Source organism: Sapajus apella, unplaced genomic scaffold (assembly GCF_009761245.1).
Source record: "Sapajus apella isolate SASKATOON/1434 unplaced genomic scaffold, GSC_monkey_1.0 scaffold4, whole genome shotgun sequence".
Taxonomy (NCBI): domain Eukaryota; kingdom Metazoa; phylum Chordata; class Mammalia; order Primates; family Cebidae; genus Sapajus; species Sapajus apella.
This window is the reverse complement of record NW_022436944.1, coordinates 35,204,570-35,228,813: the sequence shown is the minus strand read 5'-3', so window position 1 is coordinate 35,228,813 and position 24,244 is coordinate 35,204,570. Positions and strand designations below refer to the sequence as shown.

General features: G+C 37.2%; 1 protein-coding gene and 1 non-coding gene across 12 annotated transcripts in view; both read left to right on the top strand.

Annotated features, from left to right (window-relative positions):
* The window catches only part of ATP2C1 (ATPase secretory pathway Ca2+ transporting 1), a 165,313-nt gene that overhangs the window by 131,865 nt on the left and 9,204 nt on the right, over positions 1-24,244 (top strand). For 7 of the 11 annotated variants that reach the window (XM_032266721.1, XM_032266743.1, XM_032266780.1 and 4 more), the window contains 8 exons: positions 10,072-10,122; positions 11,046-11,212; positions 13,140-13,208; positions 13,802-13,918; positions 14,704-14,851; positions 15,384-15,479; positions 16,586-16,727; positions 18,273-18,397. In XM_032266721.1, the coding sequence (XP_032122612.1) occupies positions 10,072-10,122; positions 11,046-11,212; positions 13,140-13,208; positions 13,802-13,918; positions 14,704-14,851; positions 15,384-15,479; positions 16,586-16,727; positions 18,273-18,397 (915 nt within the window). Of the gene's footprint in view, positions 1-10,071; positions 10,123-11,045; positions 11,213-13,139; positions 13,209-13,801; positions 13,919-14,703; positions 14,852-15,383; positions 15,480-15,578; positions 16,363-16,585; positions 16,728-18,272; positions 18,398-24,244 lie in introns of those variants that run through there. The other 4 variants (XM_032266728.1, XM_032266770.1, XM_032266799.1 and 1 more) reach the window with 2 other exon arrangements.
* On the top strand, positions 3,226-3,332 carry LOC116545174. Its single transcript, XR_004266222.1, has one exon. It is a non-coding gene; the product is annotated as a U6 spliceosomal RNA (small nuclear RNA).

The window sequence follows — 24,244 nt, the reverse complement described above, 5'->3', positions numbered from 1 at the left end:
TTGGGAGGCCACGCAGCCTGTGAGCGGAGATCAGTGATAGCCCAAGTGCCCAGAAGCATCTGTATTTATTAGGTACAAGCAGGGGGCAGGGTCGTAAGTGAGGTCATCATCTATAGGCTTAGTAATAGGGCATACATAATCACGTGAGTCACAAGCGAGGAGGCCACCCCATTATGTCACTTGGGCAGAGAGGTGGGTCGTTTGCAGTGTTGGACCGTGCCATGCACAGTAGTAGAGGGTCATGTACAGAAGAGGGGTCCACCCTCATTAGGTCACTGAGGCAAGGAGGTGGGCTGTGTGTAACAGGTGTTGTGTGCAATACTTCTTATCTGGGAGCTGGAGACTTCAAAGGATTTCTGATAGTAGGATACTGTAAGCCAAAGCAGTGGGAGCTGACAGACTTGTGCTCTTCTCTTAAAATATTTATGGGAGGATGATTTGAGTTAGCACAGAAGCCAGAAAAGACTGACAGGGTGTACAGCTGCCGTGACTGGTCACACCGGAGGGGTTCTTCCTTGGTTATTTCCAGGATCTCAGGCCTGAGGCCTACTTTCCACAGGAGCTGGATACAAGGTACTACAACTCCTTTATCAGGAGGACAGGCTCTTGCTCCAAGCCTGCCATACAGTGTATGCCCTTTCAGGCAGGGATGCCACCACCTGAGTCTTTGGTTCTTGTCCTGGTCTGGCTGTTTTCCCATGTACTGCGTCTGTTCTGTGACTGCTCTAGGCATTCCTCCTACTACAAACTACTATATGGTTATATGGATGGATTATATAAATCAGCCCTAAATGTGTTAGTACAGCTCCGACTACAATACCTATGCGATTATATAGAAATATTATATAGAACTAAGTATGCTGTATATATATAAGCTAGTATAGTAAGTACTAAGTTATTATATGATTATATAGAAAGATTATATGGGACTAAGTATGATTATATATATACGCTAGATATAAGTAAGCAGTGAGTTATACTTCAGGCACTCATTGTGCCTGGGGTCTGCACAGTTCTCCTTCCTTGGTGCCCCTGAGGGGTGTTACCCACAGGCGTGGTGGCAGGTGCCTGTAATCCCACCTACTTGGGAGGCTGAGGCAGGAGAATCAGTCACTTGAACCTGGGAGACAGAGGTTGCAGTGAGCCGAGATCATTCCAGAAAACCCAAAATAACAACCACAAAAAACCTAAAAAGAAAATATGACTTGAAAACATATATTACAGAGATGATAGATGATGGACAATTGCATGGAGATGGACCCTAAAAGCCGGCTGACTTTCTCGATCATTAAGTATTATTTGAAGTCTTGCATCATGATGAATAGCTGCTTTCATTCTTTAAGAACATAGCTATCAGAGGATACGTTCATTTTCTTTGTGGCACTGCTCTTTTTGGAATTCTGTGATTTGATGTACACTGACAAGAACATTCCCCATTAAATTTTCCTATCCTGTGATTGTGATTTTCAGGAGTTTAGACTTTAGGGATTTTGATCTTTAGGGATTTGAACATTTGGGATTATGGCATTTGGTATTGTGACTTTCAAGATTATGATCTCATTCTGTTTGCAGAGCATTGGGGGCAATGTGGATGTTTGCCTTGTTTTAGGGGTGCAGAAGGTGTTTAGGTGTTTATATATTTGAATAGGGCTTTTTTTGGTGTGTGTGTACATCCTATCCTGGTAATCTCTTCCTGATGTTTATTTCTAAATAAATTCCACATTGAATTTTTTTAAGGGTATTGGGACAGAGTATTAGTAAGTGTATGTGATATCTTTAGTTACTTAGACATTTTCCCATTAGACCTTCACTTCTTAGAGATGCTACAGGTGGCGAAACTTTAATTTTATTTGATTTCTTGTGTTCATCTTCTGGCTCTCTGATAAAAATTATGGGGAACTCTGGAAACCAACCTAGAGGTAGTTAGAGAAGAAAGAAACTAATTACAAATTACATCAGCCTGGACAAATCACATTGTTGGAGTTTCCCAAATAGAGTATTTGTGCATTAATTATGGCAGATACCTGAAGCTATTCCAAAGAGAGTAAAAGTAAGACTTAAGCCTTGTCAGAAGCTCATTGAATTCCACTTTAAAGTGGAATTCTATAAATACCAGCACTCCCTCCCAGGTATTTTATATGTTTTGAATACCTTAGTCTTTTCTCCAAATATTATTAGTGAATTTTTTGTCTTATTAGGTTAGCAGGACTCTCCCCACCCCACTACCATTTTGTCTTTTTCCCCACTTCATCTTGTGTCCATTCATGTAACCCTCTTACAGCCAACATGTTTATTATCTTCAGCTTATTTTATTTTATTTCATTTCATTTCATTTTTTTTAGGGATGGCATCTTGCTTTGTTGCCCAGACTGGAGGGCAGTGGCATGATCATAGCTCACTGTTGCCTTGAATTCCTGGACTCAAGCAGTCCTCTGCCTTAGCCTCCCAAGTAGCTGGAACTGTAGGCGCTCACCATCAGACTTGGCTAAGTAAAAAAAAAAAAAAAAAAAAATTCTGAATGGATGTTTAAACTTTTTTGAAAGAAAGGATTTTTAGAAATGGAGTCTCACCATGTTGCCTAGGCTGGTTTTGAACTCCTGGGCTCAAGCGATCCATCTCATCCTCCCAAAGTGCTAGGATTATAAGCATGAGCCACCACACCTAGTGTTGTCTTCTGCTTTTGTTTGTTTGTTATTTGAGACACAGTCTCTCACTTTGTTGACCAGGCTAGAGTATAGTGGTGCAACCATAGCTCACTGTAACCCCAAACTCCTGGGTTCAGGTGATTCCCCCCTGATTCAGGTGATCCCTCATGGCTCAGTCTTGTGAGTAGTTGGGACTACAGGCACGTGCCACCGTGCCTAGGTAATTTTCTTGTTTTTTTTGCAGAGATGGGATCTCTACATATTTTGTAGAGATAGGGTCTGCTGTGTTGCCCAGGCTGGTCTGAAACTCCTGGGCTCAAGTGACCCTCCTACCTTGGCCTCTCGAAATGTTGGGATTACAGGCATTAAGCCACTGCATTTGGACAGTTGGCTGCTTTTGCTTCAGATCGGTTTGAATAACTTTTATTATTGTTACAAATAAAACCGACATTTTGTTCCAAATCACTAGCTTTCTGAGGTTTTTTTCCCCACATTTACTAAAATGTTACTAATTCTGCCTGTCACTAAAATATTTTTTGGCCATCCTTTTTCATAATTCTTTAGAACACATTTCATCCGCATGCTCACCTTGGCAGCACATAAACTAAAATTGGAATAATACAGAGAAGATTAGCATGGCCCCTGCGCAAGGATGACACGCAAATTTGTGAAGCATTCCATATTTTTAAAAGCTATTTACGACAGACCCACAGCCAATATACTGAATGGGCAAAAACTGGAAGCATTCCCTTTGAAATCTGGCACTAGACAAGGATGCCCTGTCTTACCACTCCTATTCAGTATAGTATTAGAAGTTGTAGCCAGAGCAATGAGGCAAGAAAAAGAAAAAGGGGTATTCAGTTAGGAGAGGAGGAAGCCAAATTTTCTCTGTTTGAAGATGACATGGTTGTATATTTGGAAGACCCCATCGTCTCAACCCAAAATCTCCTTAAACTGATAAGCAACTTCAGCAAAGTGTCAGGATACAAAATCAATGTTCAGAAGTCACAAGCATTCCTATGCACCAAAAATAGACTAACAAAGCCAAATCAAGAGTGAACTCCCATTCGCAATTGTTACAAAGAGAATAAAATACCTAAGAATACAATTAACAAAGATTGTAAAGGACCTCTTCAAGGAGAACTACAAACCACTGCTCAAGAAAATAAGAGAGGACATACTAGATGGAAAAACATTCCATGCTCATGGTTAGGAAGAGTTAATATTGTGAAAATGGCCATACTGCCTAAAGTAATTTATAGATTCGCTATCCCCATCAAGCTACCAATGACCTTCTTCACAGAACTAGAAAAAACCACCTTAAACTTCATATGGAACCAAAAGAGAGCCCTCATAGCTAAGACAATACTAAGCAAAAAGAACAAAGCTGGAGGCAACATGCTACCTGACTTCAAACTATACTACAAGGCTACAGTAATCAAAACAGCATGGTACTGGTACCAAAACAGAGATATAGAGCAATAGAACAAAACAGAGGCCTTGGAGGCAATGCCACACATCTACAATCATCTGATCTTTGACAAACCTGACAAAAAAAGCAGTGGGGAAAGGATTCTTTGTTTAGTAAATGGTATTGGCAAAACTGGCTAGCCATATGCACAAAGCAGAAACTGGACCCCTTCCTGACACTTTACACTAAAATTACCCCAAGATGGGTTAAAGACTTAAGACCTAACACCATAAAAACTGTAGAAGAAAACCTACGCAAAACTATTCAGGACATAGGCATAGGCAGGGACTTCATGACCAAAACACCAAAAGCATTGTCAACAAAAGCTAAACTAGACAAATGAGATCTAAACTCCAGAGCTTCTGTACAGCAAAAGAAACAATCATTAGAGTGACCTGCAACCAACAGAATGGGAGAAAATTTTTGCAATCTACCCATCTGACAAAGGGCTAATATCCAGAATCTAGAAAGAACTAGAACAGATTTACAAGAAAAAAACAAACCAATTCAAAAGTGGGTGAAGGACACGAACAGACACTTTTCAAAAGAAGACATATATGAGGCCAACAAACATGAAAAACTGCTCATCATCACTGGTCATTAGAAAAATGCAAATCAAAACCACATTGAGATACCATCTCACGCCAGTTAGAATGGCAATCATCAAAAAATCTGGAGACAACAGATGCTCAAGAGGATGTGGAGAAAAGGTGGGAGTGTAAATTCATTCAACTATTGTGGAAGACAATGTGGCGATTCCTCAAGGACCTAGAAATAGAAATTGTTTGACCCAGCAATCCCATTACTGGGTATATACCCAAAGGATTATAAATTTTTCTGTTATAAAGACACATGCACACGTATGTTAATTGAGGCACTGTTTACAATAGCAAAGACCTGAACCAACCCAAATACCCATTGGTGATAGACTGGACAAGGAAAATGTGGCACGTATACACCATGGAATACTCTGCAGCCATAAAAAGGATGAGTTTGTGTCCTTTGTAGGGACATGGATGAATCTGGAAACTGTCATTCTCAGCAAACTGACACAAGAACAGAAAATCAGACACTGCATGTTCTCACTCATAGGTGGGCGTTGAACAATGAGAACACATGGACACAGGGAAGAGAGCGTCATACACTGGGGTCTGTTGGTGGGGCATCTAGGGGAGGGACAGCAGGGGTTGGGGAGATTGGGGAGGGATAGCATGGGGAGACAAGCCAGATACAGGTGATGGGGTGAATGGAGGCAGTAAACGACATTGCCATGTATGTACCTATGCAACAAACCTGCATGATCTGCACATATACACCAGAACCTAAAGTACAATAAAAAAAACAAAGAACATTTCATTCCATAACAATATGGAATGATGCTATGTACTTTGACCTAAATCCAAGTAAAAAGTAGCACTGAAACTCAGTTTTGCTTATTTATTAAGTCATCTGGGAATTCTCGGTGTTTTCCATTTATGACTTCTAGTGTGTCCTGCATTTTCCATTGATCCATTGATAGAAGTGGTTGTCCTTTTTCATTCTTCTTTTTCTGATTTTTACAGTATTACCTTCATTTATATTTCTACTGAATCTATTAACCAAGTCCCCATATTATTATCCCAATTTGTGTATTGTCTAATTTTTAGTAGGTTGTAAATCTTTATTTCAATCACTTATTTTTTCTTCAGTTCATTAGTTTTCTTTAATCTGTCCTAGAAGATTTAAGAATCTGTGGCAGATTATTCTAATGCAAGACACATCTTTTCCATTAACCTCTCCTTTAATATTTTCCTTTTTTTTTTTTTTTTGTAATTTCCTTTCCCTAGTACATCTTGTCTATTAATCTCCATCAAAAGAACTGTAAGTGCTGACCACAAATGTGACACTGAAAAGGAGGATTCATGAGAAGAGAAAACTACCTGTCGTAGACTGCTTCTGAAAATATGTGGCCTTGTTCTGCTCTCTTTGATGATTTTTATCTCTTCCTCCAAATGTAGAATCAGGCCAAAGTACCCAACTGTCACAACTGGATCAAGCCAGCTGCACCTTTTAAAACCAAGTACAAGGCTCACTGCAACCCATGGTACCTTACCTCCCTAACCCCGGGACAGCCTTGATCCTCACTAGGCAGGGACAACACCACAACCAGCAAGAAGCAGCTACAGAAAATTGATCCTCAGTGCCTCTGCTTCCCATAAAGATTTATGGGGATCATGTCTCAAGGGGAAAATGAGGCAGAATAGGGAATTAGGGTAATCAAGGGTTAAGGCTTAAGCAAAGGAACAGTAGATGCAGCCAGTTCTAGGCAAGATTAGGCAGTATATTAGCCGCATCCTCACTCCCACGGTAACAAAAATCAGAAGTTTTCGCCTCAGCCTCTGATTGGCTGCGGGCCCAGTCTCTACTTCAGCCTCTGATTGGTCACATGCTCATCCTTCATGGGATGCAACCAATTGGAGGCCTCTAAAGGAAACCTAGGGGTGTTATCAAATTCTTTTAATAAAAATCCTAGGCTGTTGCAGTGGCTTAAGCCTGTAATCCCAGCATTTTGGTAGGCTGAGGCAAGTGGATTATGAGGTCAGGAGTTAAAGACCAGCCTGGCCAACACGATGAAACCCCATCTCTAATAAAAATACGAAAATTAGCCAGGTGTGGTGGCAGGCGCCTGTAATCCCAGCAACTCAGGAGGCTGAGGGAGAGAATTGCTCGAACCCCTTGAATCTGGGAGGCAGGAGTTACAGTGAGCCGAGATTGCGCCATTGCACTCCAGCCCCGGGGGCAGAGTGAGACCCCGGCTCAAAAACAAACAACCAAAAAACTCTAAAGAATATTGTAGATGGGGCTCTTGAGCCGCTTGCTCGAGCCCACTCCTACTTTGTGGAGTGTACTTTTGCTTCTATCAGTCTGTGCTTTCGTTGCTTTGTCCTTTGTGTGTTTTATTCAGTTAAGGTTCAGCACACCAAGTACATGGACAATTCAATCAAGACCTTACATTCACTAACATATTTTGCAGTTTTTGCTAAACACTTGTTATATTTCAGCGCTATGTGCCACGTGATTAATTTCTTCAGTAATTAGAATTTTCATGTAGAAGGTTACCAGTATATTTTGGATATATGCGTAACTCAGTTTTTTTTTTTTTTAAGATACAACGAAGAGTTTCTGAATGAATTTTTGAACTTTTTTTGAAAGAAAGGATATTCTCTAAATATGAATTATGTGATTCATGGTATTTGAGTGGCCTAGGGATAATCAGTAACATGATATTACAGTCCAACTGAGTCTTTTGTTTAAGAAAATAATAACTTTTTTTGTTTAGACTTCTACTGGAAGGAGAGAACCAGGGAACGGCTTTTATGGTAGTGCTGAGATTTATTCAGTTTTTCCTTCATTTTACTTGTCTTTATAGAGCACTGGAGGTATAGGACAAAAATCTCTGCCTTCATGAGTTTTAGAAGATAAGTGAATATATGTTATGTTAAATAAGTGCTTAAGAGCACCCTTCCCCTAGAAAAATGTCAAAATTTGAGTGATTAGAGAAGGAGATTGAAATTTTTAGGTAGTATGACTAGGGAAGGCCTCACTGAGAGAAGGTACTATTTGACAGAAGGGGGACCCATGTTATATCTGAGGAAAGAGCATTCCAGACAAGGGCGGAGACTGGCATGTGTAAGGAACAATGAGAAGGCCAGTGTAGTTGAGTCAGGAAAAGATTAATGATAGGAATACAGTGAGGTGTGCACTTCATGAGGGAGATGGTAGATAATAAAAAAGGCATTTGTTCTGAGAGAGTTGGGTAATCATTTGAGGGTTTTGAGCAGAAGAGACAGGTGATCTTCTGTTTTAATACTGCCACTCTAGCTACTATGTTGCAGATTGACTGCAGGAAACTAGGACATAAATAAGAAAATCAGTTTGGCGGTATTGGCGCAGAGCATTGGCTGTGGTTTTGGAGTAAGGTGGTTGAATTCTGGATGTATTTGTGAGTGGAGTCAACAAGATTCACTGTCAGACTCCTTGTTGGCACGTAAGATAAAAGGAGGAATTAAGGATGGTTTCCAAAATGTGGAGCCTGAGCAACTGCAAATATGTACTTTTCATTAGCAGAGGATAGGAAGGGGCAAGATTGAGACATCTAAGAGGAAATGTGGAGTAGGGATGGGAATTAGTTTTGGTGGTCTGGATTTCAGAAGAGATATCTGGGCTTAAGATAAAAATCCATGGTGGTGGAAGCCAATGGAAGATGATGTTTCAGGGAAACATCTTCCAAGGGAAGATGGTGTTTCAGGAGGGAGTAATCACCCTAGTAAAATGCTAGGGTGCTGCTGAGAGGTTAAGTCAGATGAGAAATGACTGTAGGCATTAGCAATGTGGTGGTGGTGGTGAGGGTCTTTGATAGTCATGAATCGTGTTTTCACTGCAGTTGTGATAACATGATTGGGATGGATTCAGAGAGAATGGGAGACAGCAAGTACAGGCAACTTTCTGAGGAGGTCACCAAAAATTGTCGCTGTTCCTATATCAAATCCTCCCTGTTCTGTATCAAAATTTTTTCCTTGCTGCTGCATTTTACCATCAGTATACAAACATGCTTTTTCTTCCATTTAAAAAAAAATGAAAAAAAGGGGAAAGGGTGGCAACTGAAATGGGAAAGGAAGAGAAGTGGTTTTTCTTTTTTATATGGAAGGGACAACAGGCTTGTATACTGATGGTAAAGATGTAGCAGTGAGGAAAACATTTTGGCACAGAAGGGAGGAGAATTTCTGGAGTAATGATATCAATTGGTAAGAAGGTAGAATATTTGACCTGCAGTAGACACATATTCAGTTCATCTGTAGTAAAACCAGAGAAGAGTAGTGCCTGGGTATAGATACCGGGTGTGAGGAATTCTGGAAATTCTCTTCTGAATCTGATTGCTCCAAAGTAGGAAGCAAGGTGGTTGGCTGAGAAGGAGGCTGGAGAAAGGGGATAGATTAGAGATAAAAGGAGAGAAAACTAATATGAACTAATCCTCTAGGAGAGGAAGGAAAATAATGCTGCATTATGTGTATTGAAATCACCGTAACTTGTAAATATTGTTGGAGAGAGTGACATGACAATGAGGCAGAAGTTAAAATCATTGTGAAATGAGGGATAGTGAACTCTGGAGCAGTGAATGCTGCAGTTAGTGACAAGTGTAGTCTCATCTGACATTCAAAACTGTGGTTTCATGAAGGGCGAATAGAGGATACTGTGCTCCACTTCTAGGCTCCCCTAGTGGTACTATTTGAGAAGGTTATAGGGATGGCAGTGTTTTGTGAAAACACTAGGTTAGAGCAAAATGAAAAAGAATCAGAAATACAGGAGATTTTTTGGGACACAATGAAAGGATTTCAGGAGACCAGGAGATGGGGTCAGAAAAAAGGATTACATATGTATTTTGGAGAGAAAAAATCATATAAGCAATTTAGAGGCACAGTGAAATGAGTAAAATTTAGAGGTACAGTGAAAAGAGGTACAAATGAAATGAGTAAAAGAATGAGCAGACACTTGATACTGCAAAAAATGCTCTACAGACATTGAGAAGCAGCTGTTTTTTTTTTTTTTTTTTTTTTATCACTTCTGAAGAGAACAAAGGGAAAAAGATTTAGTTTTATGCAAGTGTAGTAGGAAACAGATGCAAGAGAGTTCTTCCTTTTTCTGTCTCTGGAACATTTCAAGAATAAGGCAGTTTTCTCTTCAGAGTTTACACATAATGTTATAAACTGGATGACTTGTTTAGGTATTCTGTATTTCCTGTGGTACCTTTGGCAAATGAATGTCTTAACAAACATGGCATATTGCTTAAGCTTGATCTCAGTGGCAAATTAAATACAGCTTAAATGGATCAGTCTTTCATCATTAGTTATAAATGCATCGGTTATTCTATAGAAATCATAATATTGAAGATTATTAGTGTATCTTGTATTTTAACAGGTTGCGGTATTTTATAGAGCTAGCCCAAGGCACAAGATGAAAATTATTAAGGTGAGTGTTTAAGAATCAGATTGTTTTAGTTCTGTGTACAAAATGCTCCTACTTTACCTTTATGTTTGCATTACAAGGAGTAGCACATCAAGGTCAGAAGTACAGTTGTTGTTGTTGTTTTGTAAGAGCTTGACATAGAAACACTAATAGAGAATTTAGTTGGTATAAGAAGATGTAGAAGAAAACTTGAATGAAGTATCTGCAAATACAGCCTTCTTTAAACAGACAATATAAAAGAATGTTCTGACTGGGGCCCGTAGCCAAATCATCCCAGTGTGAATAGCAGTGATTAGTTAGAAACTAAATAAATATAGCAAGAAAAATAGTGTTAATGATAGTGTGAACAATACTTAAAAGGCTATGGTTATATTAAATAGTGAAATATATATAAAGTGACTGATACAGTATCCAGTAGTTAATGGACTTAAATTATTAATCATGATAGCCAGCCATTGTGTAGTTGAGAGTTTCTCAGCCTTGGCACTATTGACATTTTGGACTGGATAATTCCTTGTTGTGAAGGCCTGCTCAGTATATTATAGAATGTTCAGCAGCATTCCTGGCCCGTTGTCGCTAGAGACTAGTGACATCCCCCAAATCATGACAATCAAAAATGTCTCCAAATATTGTCAGATGTCATTTGGGAGGCAAAATTGCCCCTAGTTGAGAATCACTGTATAGTTGTTTGAAGAACAGACTTTAGAGATACAGTTCTCACAGATAGGAATATTAATAGCAACTGTTTCTAAGCTTTATCTTACTGAGATCTCCATTTGTTGAAGTTTATTGAAAAATGGGTGATCTATATTATTTCTAATCTTAATTATGTGAAAAAATTTTGGGAGGATTTGTTTATCCTTTTATATGGAAACCACATTTTTATCAGAATTCCTTCTTCTCCCCTGTCCTCTGCCCTATTCTAGTCTCTACAGAAGAATGGTTCAGTTGTAGCCATGACAGGAGATGGAGTAAATGATGCAGTTGCTCTGAAGGCTGCAGACATTGGAGTCGCGATGGGCCAGACTGGTACAGATGTTTGCAAAGAAGCAGCAGACATGATCCTAGTGGATGATGATTTTCAAACCATAATGTAAGTTTTGTTTCAGTAAATGCATATCAGAGAATCCTCCTCTATCTTTTCCTGTCCCCCATCCCCAGAGAATTCAACTGGAAAAGAATTAGCAGTATTTAAACATTAGGTAAACTTAATTATCCTATTTTATGGCCTATTATGTAGTTCTGAAGAAAATGATTTGTGTGGCTGGAACAGGCATAGTTAATGGCAGGACCATCATTTAAGAAATATTTGCCAAGTGCCAGCCACATGTCTACTTTTTCTGGGCCCTAATGTGATGGTATAGCAGTGACCTTTATTTCAGTTAGGCATATGCATATGCCTTTAGTTTAGCATATTTTAGTTAAATTCAGGTAGTTAGAAATATGCATTAGGGCCTTTAAATAAATATTGAAAATTATGAAGTTTACATTCATACCTGTTTTTTTTTTTCTATCAGTAATTATTCATGTTGCTCTCATTTAGTGTTACAGTTTGTTAAATTTAAATAGCTTACCACAGTTTCCAATTGATTTAAGACCCCAGTGAATACGTGGTGGTGTCAGTTTCACAATGTTCCGATGGGGATCATATGAATCCCATTTATTTTTTTTTTTGGTAGCTACCTGTTATATGACCTGAGTTTAGTGATAAATTCTAATTATATGTTCCAGGCTGCATTATTACTCTGTTTTGGCCTACAGGGAAACATTTGGGATCTCAGGACTCAGAGTATTTACCAAGCTTTTGCAAGGATATGAGTTTTTTCTTTCCATTATTAGAATTATATAGAAATCTTAGAACATAATGGGAACTTGATCAAAAAAACATAGATCTTCCTAGATTCAGCTAAGTGAATGAGACAATTTATATGAATCCTTGTAAACCATATTCTTTCTTTAATTCCTCTGCAACATGTGATCTACTTGACGTGTAGGAGCAACACATAGCTTAAATTCTATAACTTATATACCTCATTGCCACTTGATTCCTAACATGCATTATTTTAAACATTTGCTCTACATCTTGTACCTCTAAGAAAAATGAGCTTAGAGGAAGGTGAAGAAGATAATCATAGGCTGGGCATGGTAGCTACCTACCTCATGGTAGCCCAATGCCAACACTTTGGGAGGCAAAGGTGGGTGAATCACTTGAGCCCAGGTGTTCGAAACAGGCCTCAGCAACGTGTCAAAACCCATCTATACAAACAATAAAAAAAAAAAATTAGCTAGGAATCGTGATGTGCGCCTGTGGTCTCAACTACTCTGGAGGCTGAGGTGGGAGGATTGCAGGAGCCTGGAAGGTTGAGGCTGTAGTAAGCCAAGATTGTGCCATTGCACTCCAGCCTGGGCAGCAGAGCAAGACCCTGTCTCCAAAAAAAAAAAAAAGATAATCATTTTATTTATTATGAATGTGAAGGATATTTTCTTGTGTGGAGAGACAACATGTGATTTTAATGTTGAAATATCTTCTTCAGAATAAGAATTTTAATACTGTGACAAATTAGTTCAGGTAGAACTTAGGGTTGACTTTAAAATAAATGTTTGTTAAAATAAATATTTCCATATTGATACTTGTGTTGTATTAGTTGGAAATTTTATTTATTTATTTATTTGAGACCGAGTCTCACTATGTTGCCCAGGATGGAGTGCAGTAGTGTGATATCGGCTCACTGCAACCTCTGCCTCCTAGGTTCAAGCAATTCTCTTGTCTCAGTCTCCCTAGTAGCTGGAATTACAGGCATGCGCCACCACACCTGGCTGCTTTTTGTATTTTGGCCAGGCTGGTCTTGAACACCTGACCTCAGGTGATCTGTCTGCCTCGGCCTCCCAACGCTGGGATTACAGGCACAAGCCACAGTGCCCAGCCGGAAATTTACTTTCAAAATTAGCTCCACAGTGTTTTAGTACAGATATATTTTTATATGATAATATTTTCTCACTTCATCTTTTTTAAATTTCAGGTCCGCAATTGAAGAGGGTAAAGGGATTTATAATAACATTAAAAATTTTGTTAGATTCCAGCTGAGCACGTAAGTTTGCAAGAAATTTGTCGCCATGGGTCTTCTAGATAAATTATATGAAAAGTGAAACTTTAGCAGAATGCCTAGAAATTTCTCTGCCTTATATTTCTGAGCATTGGTCATATGTCAGTTTTCCAAAAAGAAAATTTGTTGTATTCTGAAATTTAAAATGGCATTATAAATAGGTTCTAAATGTTACAATTAGATGTCTGTATCATCATCAAAATATATACACTTTTGTGATTTATTTAATAGCTCATGAAGTCAGGAATGAGTCATATCTCATTGTTTCTTCTTGGCATCTTTTTTCAAAAGTAGAAGGATATTGTGTAGTCAAAAAAGAGTTACAAAATATTGTTGAAACTGTCATGCAGATTTAAAAATTCTTCATTTGTTGCCGTTGTCTAAACATCTTGAAAATCCGTTGTTAAAATACTCTTAGATTTAAAATGTCCACCTCAATGAAGAATGAGTGACTTGCAATAGAGTCTTACTTTAAAAGCATAGTAGTAACAAGAGGTTTTTAAATGCTAAAAAAGTGGTATTGTAGAATCAACAGATTTACTATGCTGATATTTTTACATGACTCTCTTTTTCAACAGGAGCATAGCAGCATTAACTTTAATCTCATTGGCTACATTAATGAACTTTCCTAATCCTCTCAATGCCATGCAGATTTTGTGGATCAATATTATTATGGATGGCCCCCCAGCTCAGAGGTATGAATTTTTTATCAGATACCCTGATAATTAAGTTTTAAAACTTGATTTATGGACAGCGTTGGAAAATTTTGCAGCAAATGTTTTAACATTTTTGTTATAAATTGTGTGTTGTGTGTATATCATTTATTCTTTTTGAATGTGCATGCAGCATAGATCTGAGACTTTCCACAGTTAGATGCCTAGCCTAAGGTTGAGAATAGATCAGGAACAGGTGCTGTCTCTGTCTTCAGGAAGTAAGCTTTTCATTTCCAAGAACTGGATATAATGGAGAAATTTCTGAGTTCAGTATTATCTAGGTTCTGCTGTCAGTTTTAGAGAACTTTGGAAAAGTATTAAGACCTGAATCTTAACTTTTTAAAAAAAATTAATAATAATGGGGTAGTTGAGTGATAGATGTCATTTGGCCACTCCAACAAATCATCCTAGTCAAAACCTCTTTATATGAAAGATATTTCAAAATTTGGTTAGTAGGTCATGTATTTCACACCATGTATTTCACACCATATTTGAAATAAGTAAACTTAGATGTAAATGAGTTAGATAGTTTTTGAAAGTTGATTATCCCCTATCAAACTGTGCCAAACAAATGAGTTGCAGAGGAAAGTGACAAAATCAGTGGTTATTTTTGCATAATCACAGCCAAGGTTTTCTTTATGATTCAACATTTTGTTTCCATAAGAAAGCATTTAGTTTGCTGGATCCTTGAGGTTAGTGAGGTTGTGGAAGTAACAAATCCAAACCTTAAAACTTGAAAGTAATTTATTTTTCTGTTTGTTTTTAAGCCTTGGAGTAGAACCAGTGGATAAAGATGTCATTCGTAAACCTCCTCGCAACTGGAAAGACAGTATTTTAACTAAAAACTTGATACTTAAAATACTTGTTTCATCAATAATCATTGTTTGCGGGACTTTGTTTGTCTTCTGGCGTGAGGTATATTCACTGGACAAGCTGCTATATTAACATGAATTCTATATATATGATAGGATTCTTAGTTATTTTGATGTGTTACTCAGAAGTCTGGGACATTAAGGGAGCTCTTTTAGTGAAGAATATGATAAAAACATTTTATAAGAGTTTGATTTCTATCTTTATGGATAAATTAATTGATTCATTTATTAGAATAATTAAATCTACAGAGAAGTATCAGATGTAATAAAAATACATGAAAATTTAGAGAGAAGTTAGAAAATCTGAGTATATCATATAGCCACTTTATTTTAAAATAATAACAGTATTTTAATATTTAATACATAGTTAATGAGAAGATTTTTTTTTACTTATGTAGATTACAACTTTTCACTATGTGATTTATAGAAAATTTAGGTAGCTTTTATGTTTCATATGTTATGCTAAAGCTGTTTCTTCCTAATGGAAAGAAAATGTTTGTATTTTTTAAAAAGCCACCCTATTTGTCCATTAAATTCAGCCACTGAAAAGTAGTTTTGTTATTACCTCTTAACAGCTGCGAGACAATGTGATTACACCTCGAGACACAACAATGACCTTCACATGCTTTGTGTTTTTTGACATGTTCAATGCGCTGAGTTCCAGATCCCAGGTATGTTTAGGTGCTCTTAGTTGATTGCCTCACTTGAGTAGAGTACTTTCTAATAAGTAGGCAAAGATTATGGGTTTTTAGCTTTGCTTAATTTTGTAGCCACGGATTACAGCCCCAGACACAGCCTTCTTATAAACATGTGCCATTGGTCACAATGAGGATGGGGCATTTGCAGGAGGTAAGCTTTATGTCTGACTACTACGTAAAAGTATTAATAATTCCTAGGTGTTGTCATCTGGGTTTAGCTATAAGATAGATCATGGTTAACATTATCTGATCATAGAACAAACCTCATAGGTTCTGTTAAGATGTTATTAGTCTCATTTTAGAAAACAGTATTGCTGGGAGTGCAAGAGCAGTTTTGTGCCTATTTTTTTTCCATTACTCCTGTCATTGTGTCAAAGCTTAGGACATTTTAATTTGCTTTACTTCCCTTGTTGTATCTTAAGGTGTGACTGCTGCTTCTTGGTCTAAGTGTTTTGTTAGGAAATAATGGGCCAGAGTTTTGTGGTGCTTTTTAAGAGCGTATTGTCCTTAAAAACTAGTTTCATTTGAGGCATGACTGTTCATTTCAGCTTTAAAGCACTTTATGAGTCCTTAACTATATTACCATTTGCCATGCTAGAACTTCTAAGTACAGTGAATTCTCACTAATTGACTATTTTTTGAAGAAGCTGTAATACTTATTTTTTTGTGAAAAGTGGTTTTACTTTTTCAGTATACACATAATTAGGTCCATTCTCCAAGAAAGGATTTTAGAGTATCCACCTTAGTGAATGGTTAGAAATGATTTAGCAAAATACAAATAAAGTTTCTTGATGTTTGGGATGTTAAAAGAAAATTTCTTTTCTTTCTGTGGTCTCATTTATATAGTGTCACTTTTTTAAGCAAGCCCTTAATAAAAGCTACTTTAATATTTACTCTTATTCCATCTGAATTATTCCAAAACAATAGTAAAATTTGAGATTTCACAGTATTGGTATTGACCTTGTAGAATTCAGTGATTAAAGTGATACTGCTTATTAAAAATTGGAAGTGAATATAATAATAAAGAAGTTATTTCTGTGACCAAGGAGTAATAATTGAACTCTCTGCTCTGCCAACAGACCAAGTCTGTGTTTGAGATTGGACTCTGCAGTAATAAAATGTTTTGCTATGCAGTTCTCGGATCCATCATGGGACAATTACTAGTTATTTACTTTCCTCCACTTCAGAAGGTTTTTCAGACTGAGAGCCTAAGCATACTGGGTAAAGAAAACGTTATCTTTCTCATTTACCTGTTTTAGAAAAATCATATTTTCTAATGTGTTCTAATTTTAAAATTCTTTTAAAATAGAAAAATAAGGAAAGTAACTCTCGATTTGAAAAAAGAGTCTATTTTTTCATTTGGGGAAGCTTAGGGGAATTACTCTCCTAACTCCAGGGTTTTGGTTTTTGCTTTTTTTATAGATTATCAATTGTTATAAAAATCATATTTTGTGATTCTGAAACATAGCAAAACAAAACCTGGTATAGAGTAATTACAGTTTATAACTTTTTAAGGTACTGTGCCATCTTGTATGAAGAAAAAACTGGACTTAATCTCCCCGAAAACCAAGTTGGTCTCTTTTTTAAAGTTAGAATTTTCAGTAGTTAAACTAATAATTTCATTATTGTTTCTTGATGTACAGTCTAGTGTCACAAAATGTCAGTCTGACCTGAATAGCAGAAGGTTTTGTAAAGACTATGTGGAAATTACACATTATTCTTACGTTATCATTTATTAAATGTATAATACAGTGCATTTAAAAATTAGTTTTCCTATGTAATTATGAGGAATAATGTATTTGACAGTAATGCTGTCCTTGCGTTCTTATTTATGAAAATGAGTTTTACAGTGTCCCTACATTGTTTTCTGTAAGTTAAAATTTACCTTAAAATTGAGCTAGTTGAATTTCAGTATTTTAATTCCATATTCAATTCCCCTTTTTAAAAAAATGGCGTTTTAATGAAACATCTGCAATTTTTCAAGCAGTAAATAAGAATTGAGTGGATACTATTGTAAAGAGTCTTCTGCGCTTTGAAATAGAACATATTAATGTCAAATTTTTAATCTTCACATAGACATTTTCATTCAAATTGGCTACTACTGCTGAGACAGTATGTTTTTAAAGGACTATGTGATCTGTGAAATAAAAAAAACTCCTTTTTTTGGTGTTAATGTTAAAGGCAAGCCACAGAAGGTTTCAGGGAAAATTGTCAGAGGACTTGGGTTCTAATTCTGGCTGCTGCCTTTCCTAGTGGTATGACTTTGGATAAATCATTTAATACCTTTGAGTTTGCATGTTTTTATTTTTAACTGAGAGTGATTATGCCTGCCTTATGGAATAGTTGTGAAATAATGTATTTAAAAGCTGTGGTGGCCAGGCACCATGGCTTACGTTTGTCATCCCAGTGCTTTGTGAGGCAGAGGCAGGCAGATCACTTGAGGTCAGGAGTTTGAGACCAGCCTGTCCAAAATGGTGAAACTCCATCTCTACTAAAAATACAAAAATTAGTCAGGCACGGTGGTATATGCCTGTAATCCCAGCCACTCAGGAGGCTTGTGCACGAGAATTGCTTAAACCCAGGAGACAGAGGTTGCAGTGAGCTGAGATCACACCACTGCACTCCATCCTGGGCAACAGAGCAAGACTATTTAAAAATAATAATAATAATAATAAGCTGTGGTAAATGCTTGAAAAATGTAAGATATTAACCTTTGCAATTGTAAATTTCAAAGAAATGTAAAACCCAACTTATTTTCTCTTGCAGATCTGTTGTTTCTTTTGGGTCTCACCTCATCAGTGTGCATAGTGGCAGAAATTATAAAGAAGGTTGAAAGGAGCAGGGAAAAGATCCAGAAGCATGTTAGTTCGACATCATCATCTTTTCTTGAAGTATGATGCATATTGCATTATTTTATTTGCAAACTAGGAATGGCAGTCTGAGGATCATTTAGAAGGGCAAGTTGAAGAGGATATGAAGATTTGAGAACCTTTTAACTATTCGTTGACTAAAAATGAACATTAATGTTAAAGACTTGATTTGAGACTTTAACCTGCTGGCAGTCCCAAATGAAATTATGCAACTTTGATATCATATTCCTTGATTTAAATTGGCTTTTGTGATTGAGTGAAACTTTATAAAGCATATGGTCAGTTATTTAATTACAAAACAGTCAAAACCTGAACCACCTTCTGCACTTAAAGAAGTCTAACAGTATAAATACACTATCTATCTTAGATAGATATATTTTTTTTTATTTTTAAATATTGTACTATTTATGGTGGTGGGGCTTTCTTACTAATACACAAATAAATTTAATCATTTCAGAGGCATTCTATTTGGTTTAGAAGTTAATTCCCAGGAGTGCCATATTTCAGCTACTGTATTTTCTTTTTCCTGTCTCAGATACCATGTGCTACCATTTTTGTATCAAGTTTTTTTGCACAGGATGTGACCACTGTCAGATCACTGTTCTTTTCTTTCTTTTTGTGATTGAAAAGCCTATACTACAATTTGAAGTAAATTTTTTGTTTTTCTTAGTAAGTGTAAATGGTTGCTTTTTTTTTTTTTTTTAAAAAAAGGTATGTCTTTGGTATAGCAGAATTAATGCAGGGCTATCAAGTGGCATTCTAGGGTAACAGTGTCTGTAATTAACACTTAGTCGTAGAGTCAAAAAGATTTAAGACTGATTGGGTTGAAGTTTATAATAAATTATATTAACATGTCTTCCTTTTTGAGTTAAATATAACTATATACATGGTCAAATATCATTTTGTCATCCTCTAAATATAAATCCAAATACCTCAGCTAAGTAATTGTATTTATTTTTACTGTTATGTATGTTTCTAATCATATTTCTTAGGAAGTATAGGCTACTGTACTTAAAGAACAAAAAGTCCCCAAACCCAAACAGATGGTATATGAACCAGAGTATATGTGGAAGATTTTTTGCTGGCCTTACTCTGTGTGCATCGGAAGGTTCTTTGGCCTAGATTTTAGCACAAATCTGAGTCTGTTCCTTCTACTTCCATCATGTGTTCTGTACCTTTTTTTTTTGTTTCATTGGACATGCTAGGGAAATAGATGGATTTTGTGTGTAATGCCATTAGTTTTCATAAAAGCTTGATGAGGTATAGGTCATTTGTTTTGAGTATGTGGGCCAGAAATTTAAAATTAGAAATTTATTCTTCTGTTGAATATTTATATCTATAAACAGAAATGGGTCCCAATTCTTACAGGTTTAATTCTTCTTGAAGCTAATACATTTTGTATTTTATAATCTGTCAGGATAAATCACTCTTTAGCTTTTATCCAATATTAAGCTGCAAGTGTTAGCACTGCAGTACTGTCATTGACAGGGAAAATACCTATTCTTTGAGTCCTTGATACTGAGACAGTTGAGTTTAAGGGGCTGCCTACAGTTTATTCTACTTAACCCTTTAAGGCTAAATTGTCACATGTGCATTGTTCCATGTCATTAGATGGAACATGGAAACCATGTCTAATCAACTCTATCATTAGTGACTTGATGCCTCATACCCGAATTTTGTAATGATTTTTCTTCTCTATTACAAAGACTTGAAATACATATTAAATGCACGTTAATCTTTTGCTTTGCATTTTAGGTTCAGATTATGACTTGAATGAAATAAATGTGCCTATACATTGTTTTTTGAACTATACAAATAAAAATGATTTCTTAAGTTAATGACATCCCAGTGGGGGGACTATTAGCATTAAAATTATCCATATGGATGCTGAAGATAACTGAAATTAAAACTATCCATATGGTTGCTGGAGAACTCGAAGTACACAGAATCTGTATGATTTAAAAAGAAACTGAAGTACAGTACTGACCCAGATCGCAGTTTTCCATAATATATTAATCCAAGTTGACATGAATGATTGAAATGTGTTGGTATCTAAATTTTAAATATTTACCCCATTTCCTAATCCTAGGACTTGCTAGAGTCCCTAGCAATACTACCTTATTTGATGCTTTTCCTTGTTAGACTACCCTATGAAGTTACTTGGTCCCATAATGGCTAAACATCAGGGAAGAAAAGAAAAGAACTTAATTCACTGATTAGGTAGGTAATTCTGAAATGATCAAAACTGGCCACACAGAACAAGGCTGAACATGTTCTGTCACATTTGTGCCGGACATTGCATGACCCAGAGATGAAACAAAAGTGAAACCATGCAACCCAAAGAACCTCCCCTTTCAGGATACAGGCTTTATTTATATAGGAGTAACTGCCCTCACAAGAATAAGACACATTATTTACCTGTCATACCCATGCGTAGGGTATGTCTTCTACATTGGTAGTCTTTTTGAAATCACTTAAGTTTTGGTCTTTTTGATATACTACATAAGTAAAGAATGTATTGGTCATACTTAAAAATAGTTTCTCACTGAAATGAATTGGAGGCAAACAATAAACATGATATTTAGAAACCTTAATTAATTTTACCTTGCTTTCTGCCTCTGTCACTTGGCAATTCATGTGCAATTTTACTTCCATATATGACTCACCCATAAAGTTAGATGATGAACTGGTTATCTTTTCATTAAATATTTATTTAGTACCTGGAGTGTGCTAGAAATAGAATGAGGATGGCATTCCTGCCCTATGGGAGCACATGAACACAGATAGCAGGGGATATAACTGCTAATGAGCTGTTTTAAGAAAGTAGATAGTGATCTTTGCACATTTGCTTTAAAAATACACATAGTTTAAAATGAGTCCAGCGCACATTTCACCCCATGTTTCCTTGACATTGGCAAAGGAGGAGGAGGTAGCCTAGAAGCTTCCTTTTCTAGGTAAAGTGGGGAAGCAGTGTGGATTCTTTCGTGTGTTCTGATAGCCATTGTCACTACACACTTCTTTGAGTCTTTATATCTCCTCCTGCTGCATTTTAAAGCATTTTCACAGTAAGTAGTTTGGCCTAATAAAACATTTTTATAGCAAAAAAACAAAAAACCTTTGATGCGCTTTTTAAGACTGAGCTCCTGCAATCCAAACAGCAGCTGATTTGTGGTACGGATAAATATTCATCCTAACTAGTATATGACTGGATGGACAGAGCACCCTGACGGTTAAGCTGCCTTGAGTTAGCACTTGAACTATCAACTCTTATTTGACGACGTTATTTTGGGTTTTGGTTGTTAAGAGTTGGTTATTGTTGATAATGAATAATGGTTAACCAGTCCCTAGTATTAATGTAGATATAATTGTCCATAACATTGTAGGTTTAGATTTAAAAAGAAGAAATAGTGTCATGCCTTCAGGAAGTTTTCAGTCAGCTCTGGAGACCAGTGTGAAATATATCCAGTATGGTAGTAAATGCTGTCCAGAATGCTACAGTCGCTGAATGAGAGAAATAACTTCATGGGATCCTCAAAGAAATTTGTCATAGAAATTTCCTAGAACTAGTGACATCTGAGTCAAATTTTAAGTTGGGAAACTCCAGCTGAGAAGCAGTAGAACATTGCAACCAAATAGCAAAGCCTCTGCAGTGGTAGTGGTAGGGGCTAGAAGCAATCTGTGAAAACCACAAGGAGTTTGACACTGTTAAGGAAAGAGGTACAGGGTGAAGGTTTAGAGAGAGAGGCAGGAACCTAATGGTGAAAACAGAGACATTTGACTTGTCTGGTAGCATGCCAGGGCATTTCAAGAGTTTGATGTGAGTTTGGATTTTTGCATCATGGTAATGGAAGCACAGAGGGTCAGTTGTGAAGACAAATCTGGAGACCAATTAGAAAATTGAGGAAGCTTAAGAAGTACTGTAAAGGGATGATTGAGCTGTGGCAGTCAGTATGGAGAGAAAGGCATGGAATTTGAATTGTCTTTTTTTTTTTTTTTTTTGGAGATAGGGTCTCACTCTGTCCCCCTGGTTGGAGTGCAGTGGTGTGATCTTGGCTCACTGCAGCCTCCACCTCCCAGAATCAAGTAGTCCTCCCACCTCAGCCTCCTGAGTAGCTGGGATTACAGGTATACACCACCATGTCTGGCTAATTTTTTGTATTTTTGGTAGAGGCAGGGTTTCAGTCTTGAACTCCTAAGCTCAGGCGGTCCATCAGCCGTGGCCTCCCAAATTGCTAGGATTAGGTGTGAACCATTGTGTCCAGCCTTGAATTTGTATCTTCTGAGAGCACTGACATGACTGGACAGGAGAAAAGGAAAATGGAAAAGATAACTAGTCTGTGGCCTTTGGCTTGAATAATAGAGCTAGTGGCAGAAGAACCTAAGCTAAGCAGGGTTTAGTGGGACACAGGTCCATTTGAAATGTAAAGCTTGTGATGTTCTTGGGATTTCCCAGTGGATGTGTTAGATGCCAAGTTACTAAAGCACAGAATCAATTAAATCAGTGGCTAATTATAAGCTAGTAGAAAGCATCCATTTTTGTGTGTGTTAAATTAAGCAATAAGTGAAAGTCGACTCAGCTTTGACAGAATAAGATTTTCTTTAAAAATTTCCCTTTAGTATAGTTATTAATCAGCAAAGAGTTGTATAAATTCAAAATTAGAAGGACAAGATAAAAGTATTTCAATCTCCTTTGTTACAGAATATTAATAGTGAATCTTTTATTAAGGTTACTGACTGGAAAACACCAATCTGAATTATTGGTAGCACTTTTGTTGATACTCGCAGTAAGACACTTTCTAAGAGGTGAGAGTGTGTGTGTGTTTATGTGTGTGTCAAAGAACCATATAGCTTAAGGTATGCCACATGAGCAAACGCCAATGAGTAAATGACATTACCATTAGAAAACAGCTACTTACTCTAAATGAGTAATTATGGCAGAAGAGTAGAAAACAATGTTGTTTTTTTGAGATGGAGTCTTGCCCTGTCGCCCAGGATGGAGTGCCGTGGCGTGATCTCAGCTTACTGCAACCTCTGCTTCCCGGGTTCAAGTTATTCTCTTGCCTCAGCCTCCTGAGTAGCTGGGATTATAGGCATGTGCCACCACGCCCAGCTAATTTTTGCATTTTTAGTAGAGACAGGGTTTAACCATGCTGGTCAGGCTGGTCTCGAACTCCTGACCTCAGGTTATCCACACGCGTCAGCCTCCCACAGTACTAGGATTAAAGGCGTGAGCTACCATGCCCAGCCTGTTTATTTTTGAAAATTTTACTCACAATTCTTTTGGCCTTTCTAGTCTCATATCCCACACAGTGCTCCAGTACAGTCCACTTCCAGATCATTTTGGACAGTGTTATTTTAAGTTGAAATCCTTTTTTCTCGGTCGCCAAGTTTGAGAATCAGAAATTTTACCTCTACTTCAAAGCCCAGTGAAATGCCAGTGAGGATAGCCTTTTCATACTTCTATAGTGGTGGGTGGGTGGGTGTGTGTGTGTGTGTGTGTGTGTGTGTGTGTGTGTGTGTGTGTATAGTACAGTTTCTTGTACTCTTCTTTTGTTTGAGACAGGGTGTCGCTCTGTGGTGTGATCATGGCCCACTGCAGCCTGGACATAAGTGATCCTCCTATCTCAGCCTCTTGAGTAGCTGGGACTGCAGGTGCCTGCCACCATGCCTAGCTAATTTTGTGTATTTTTTATAGAGATTGGGTTTTGCCATGTTGCCCAGGCTGGTCTGGGCTCAAACAGTCTGCATGCTTTGGCCTCCCAAAGTGCTGGGATTATAAGTGTGAGCCTAATTTCTTGTTAAACACTCTTTAAATGTAGCAATAAGTTTGCATATAAAATTGTGGGATTTTATTTTTTAGAAAGCATT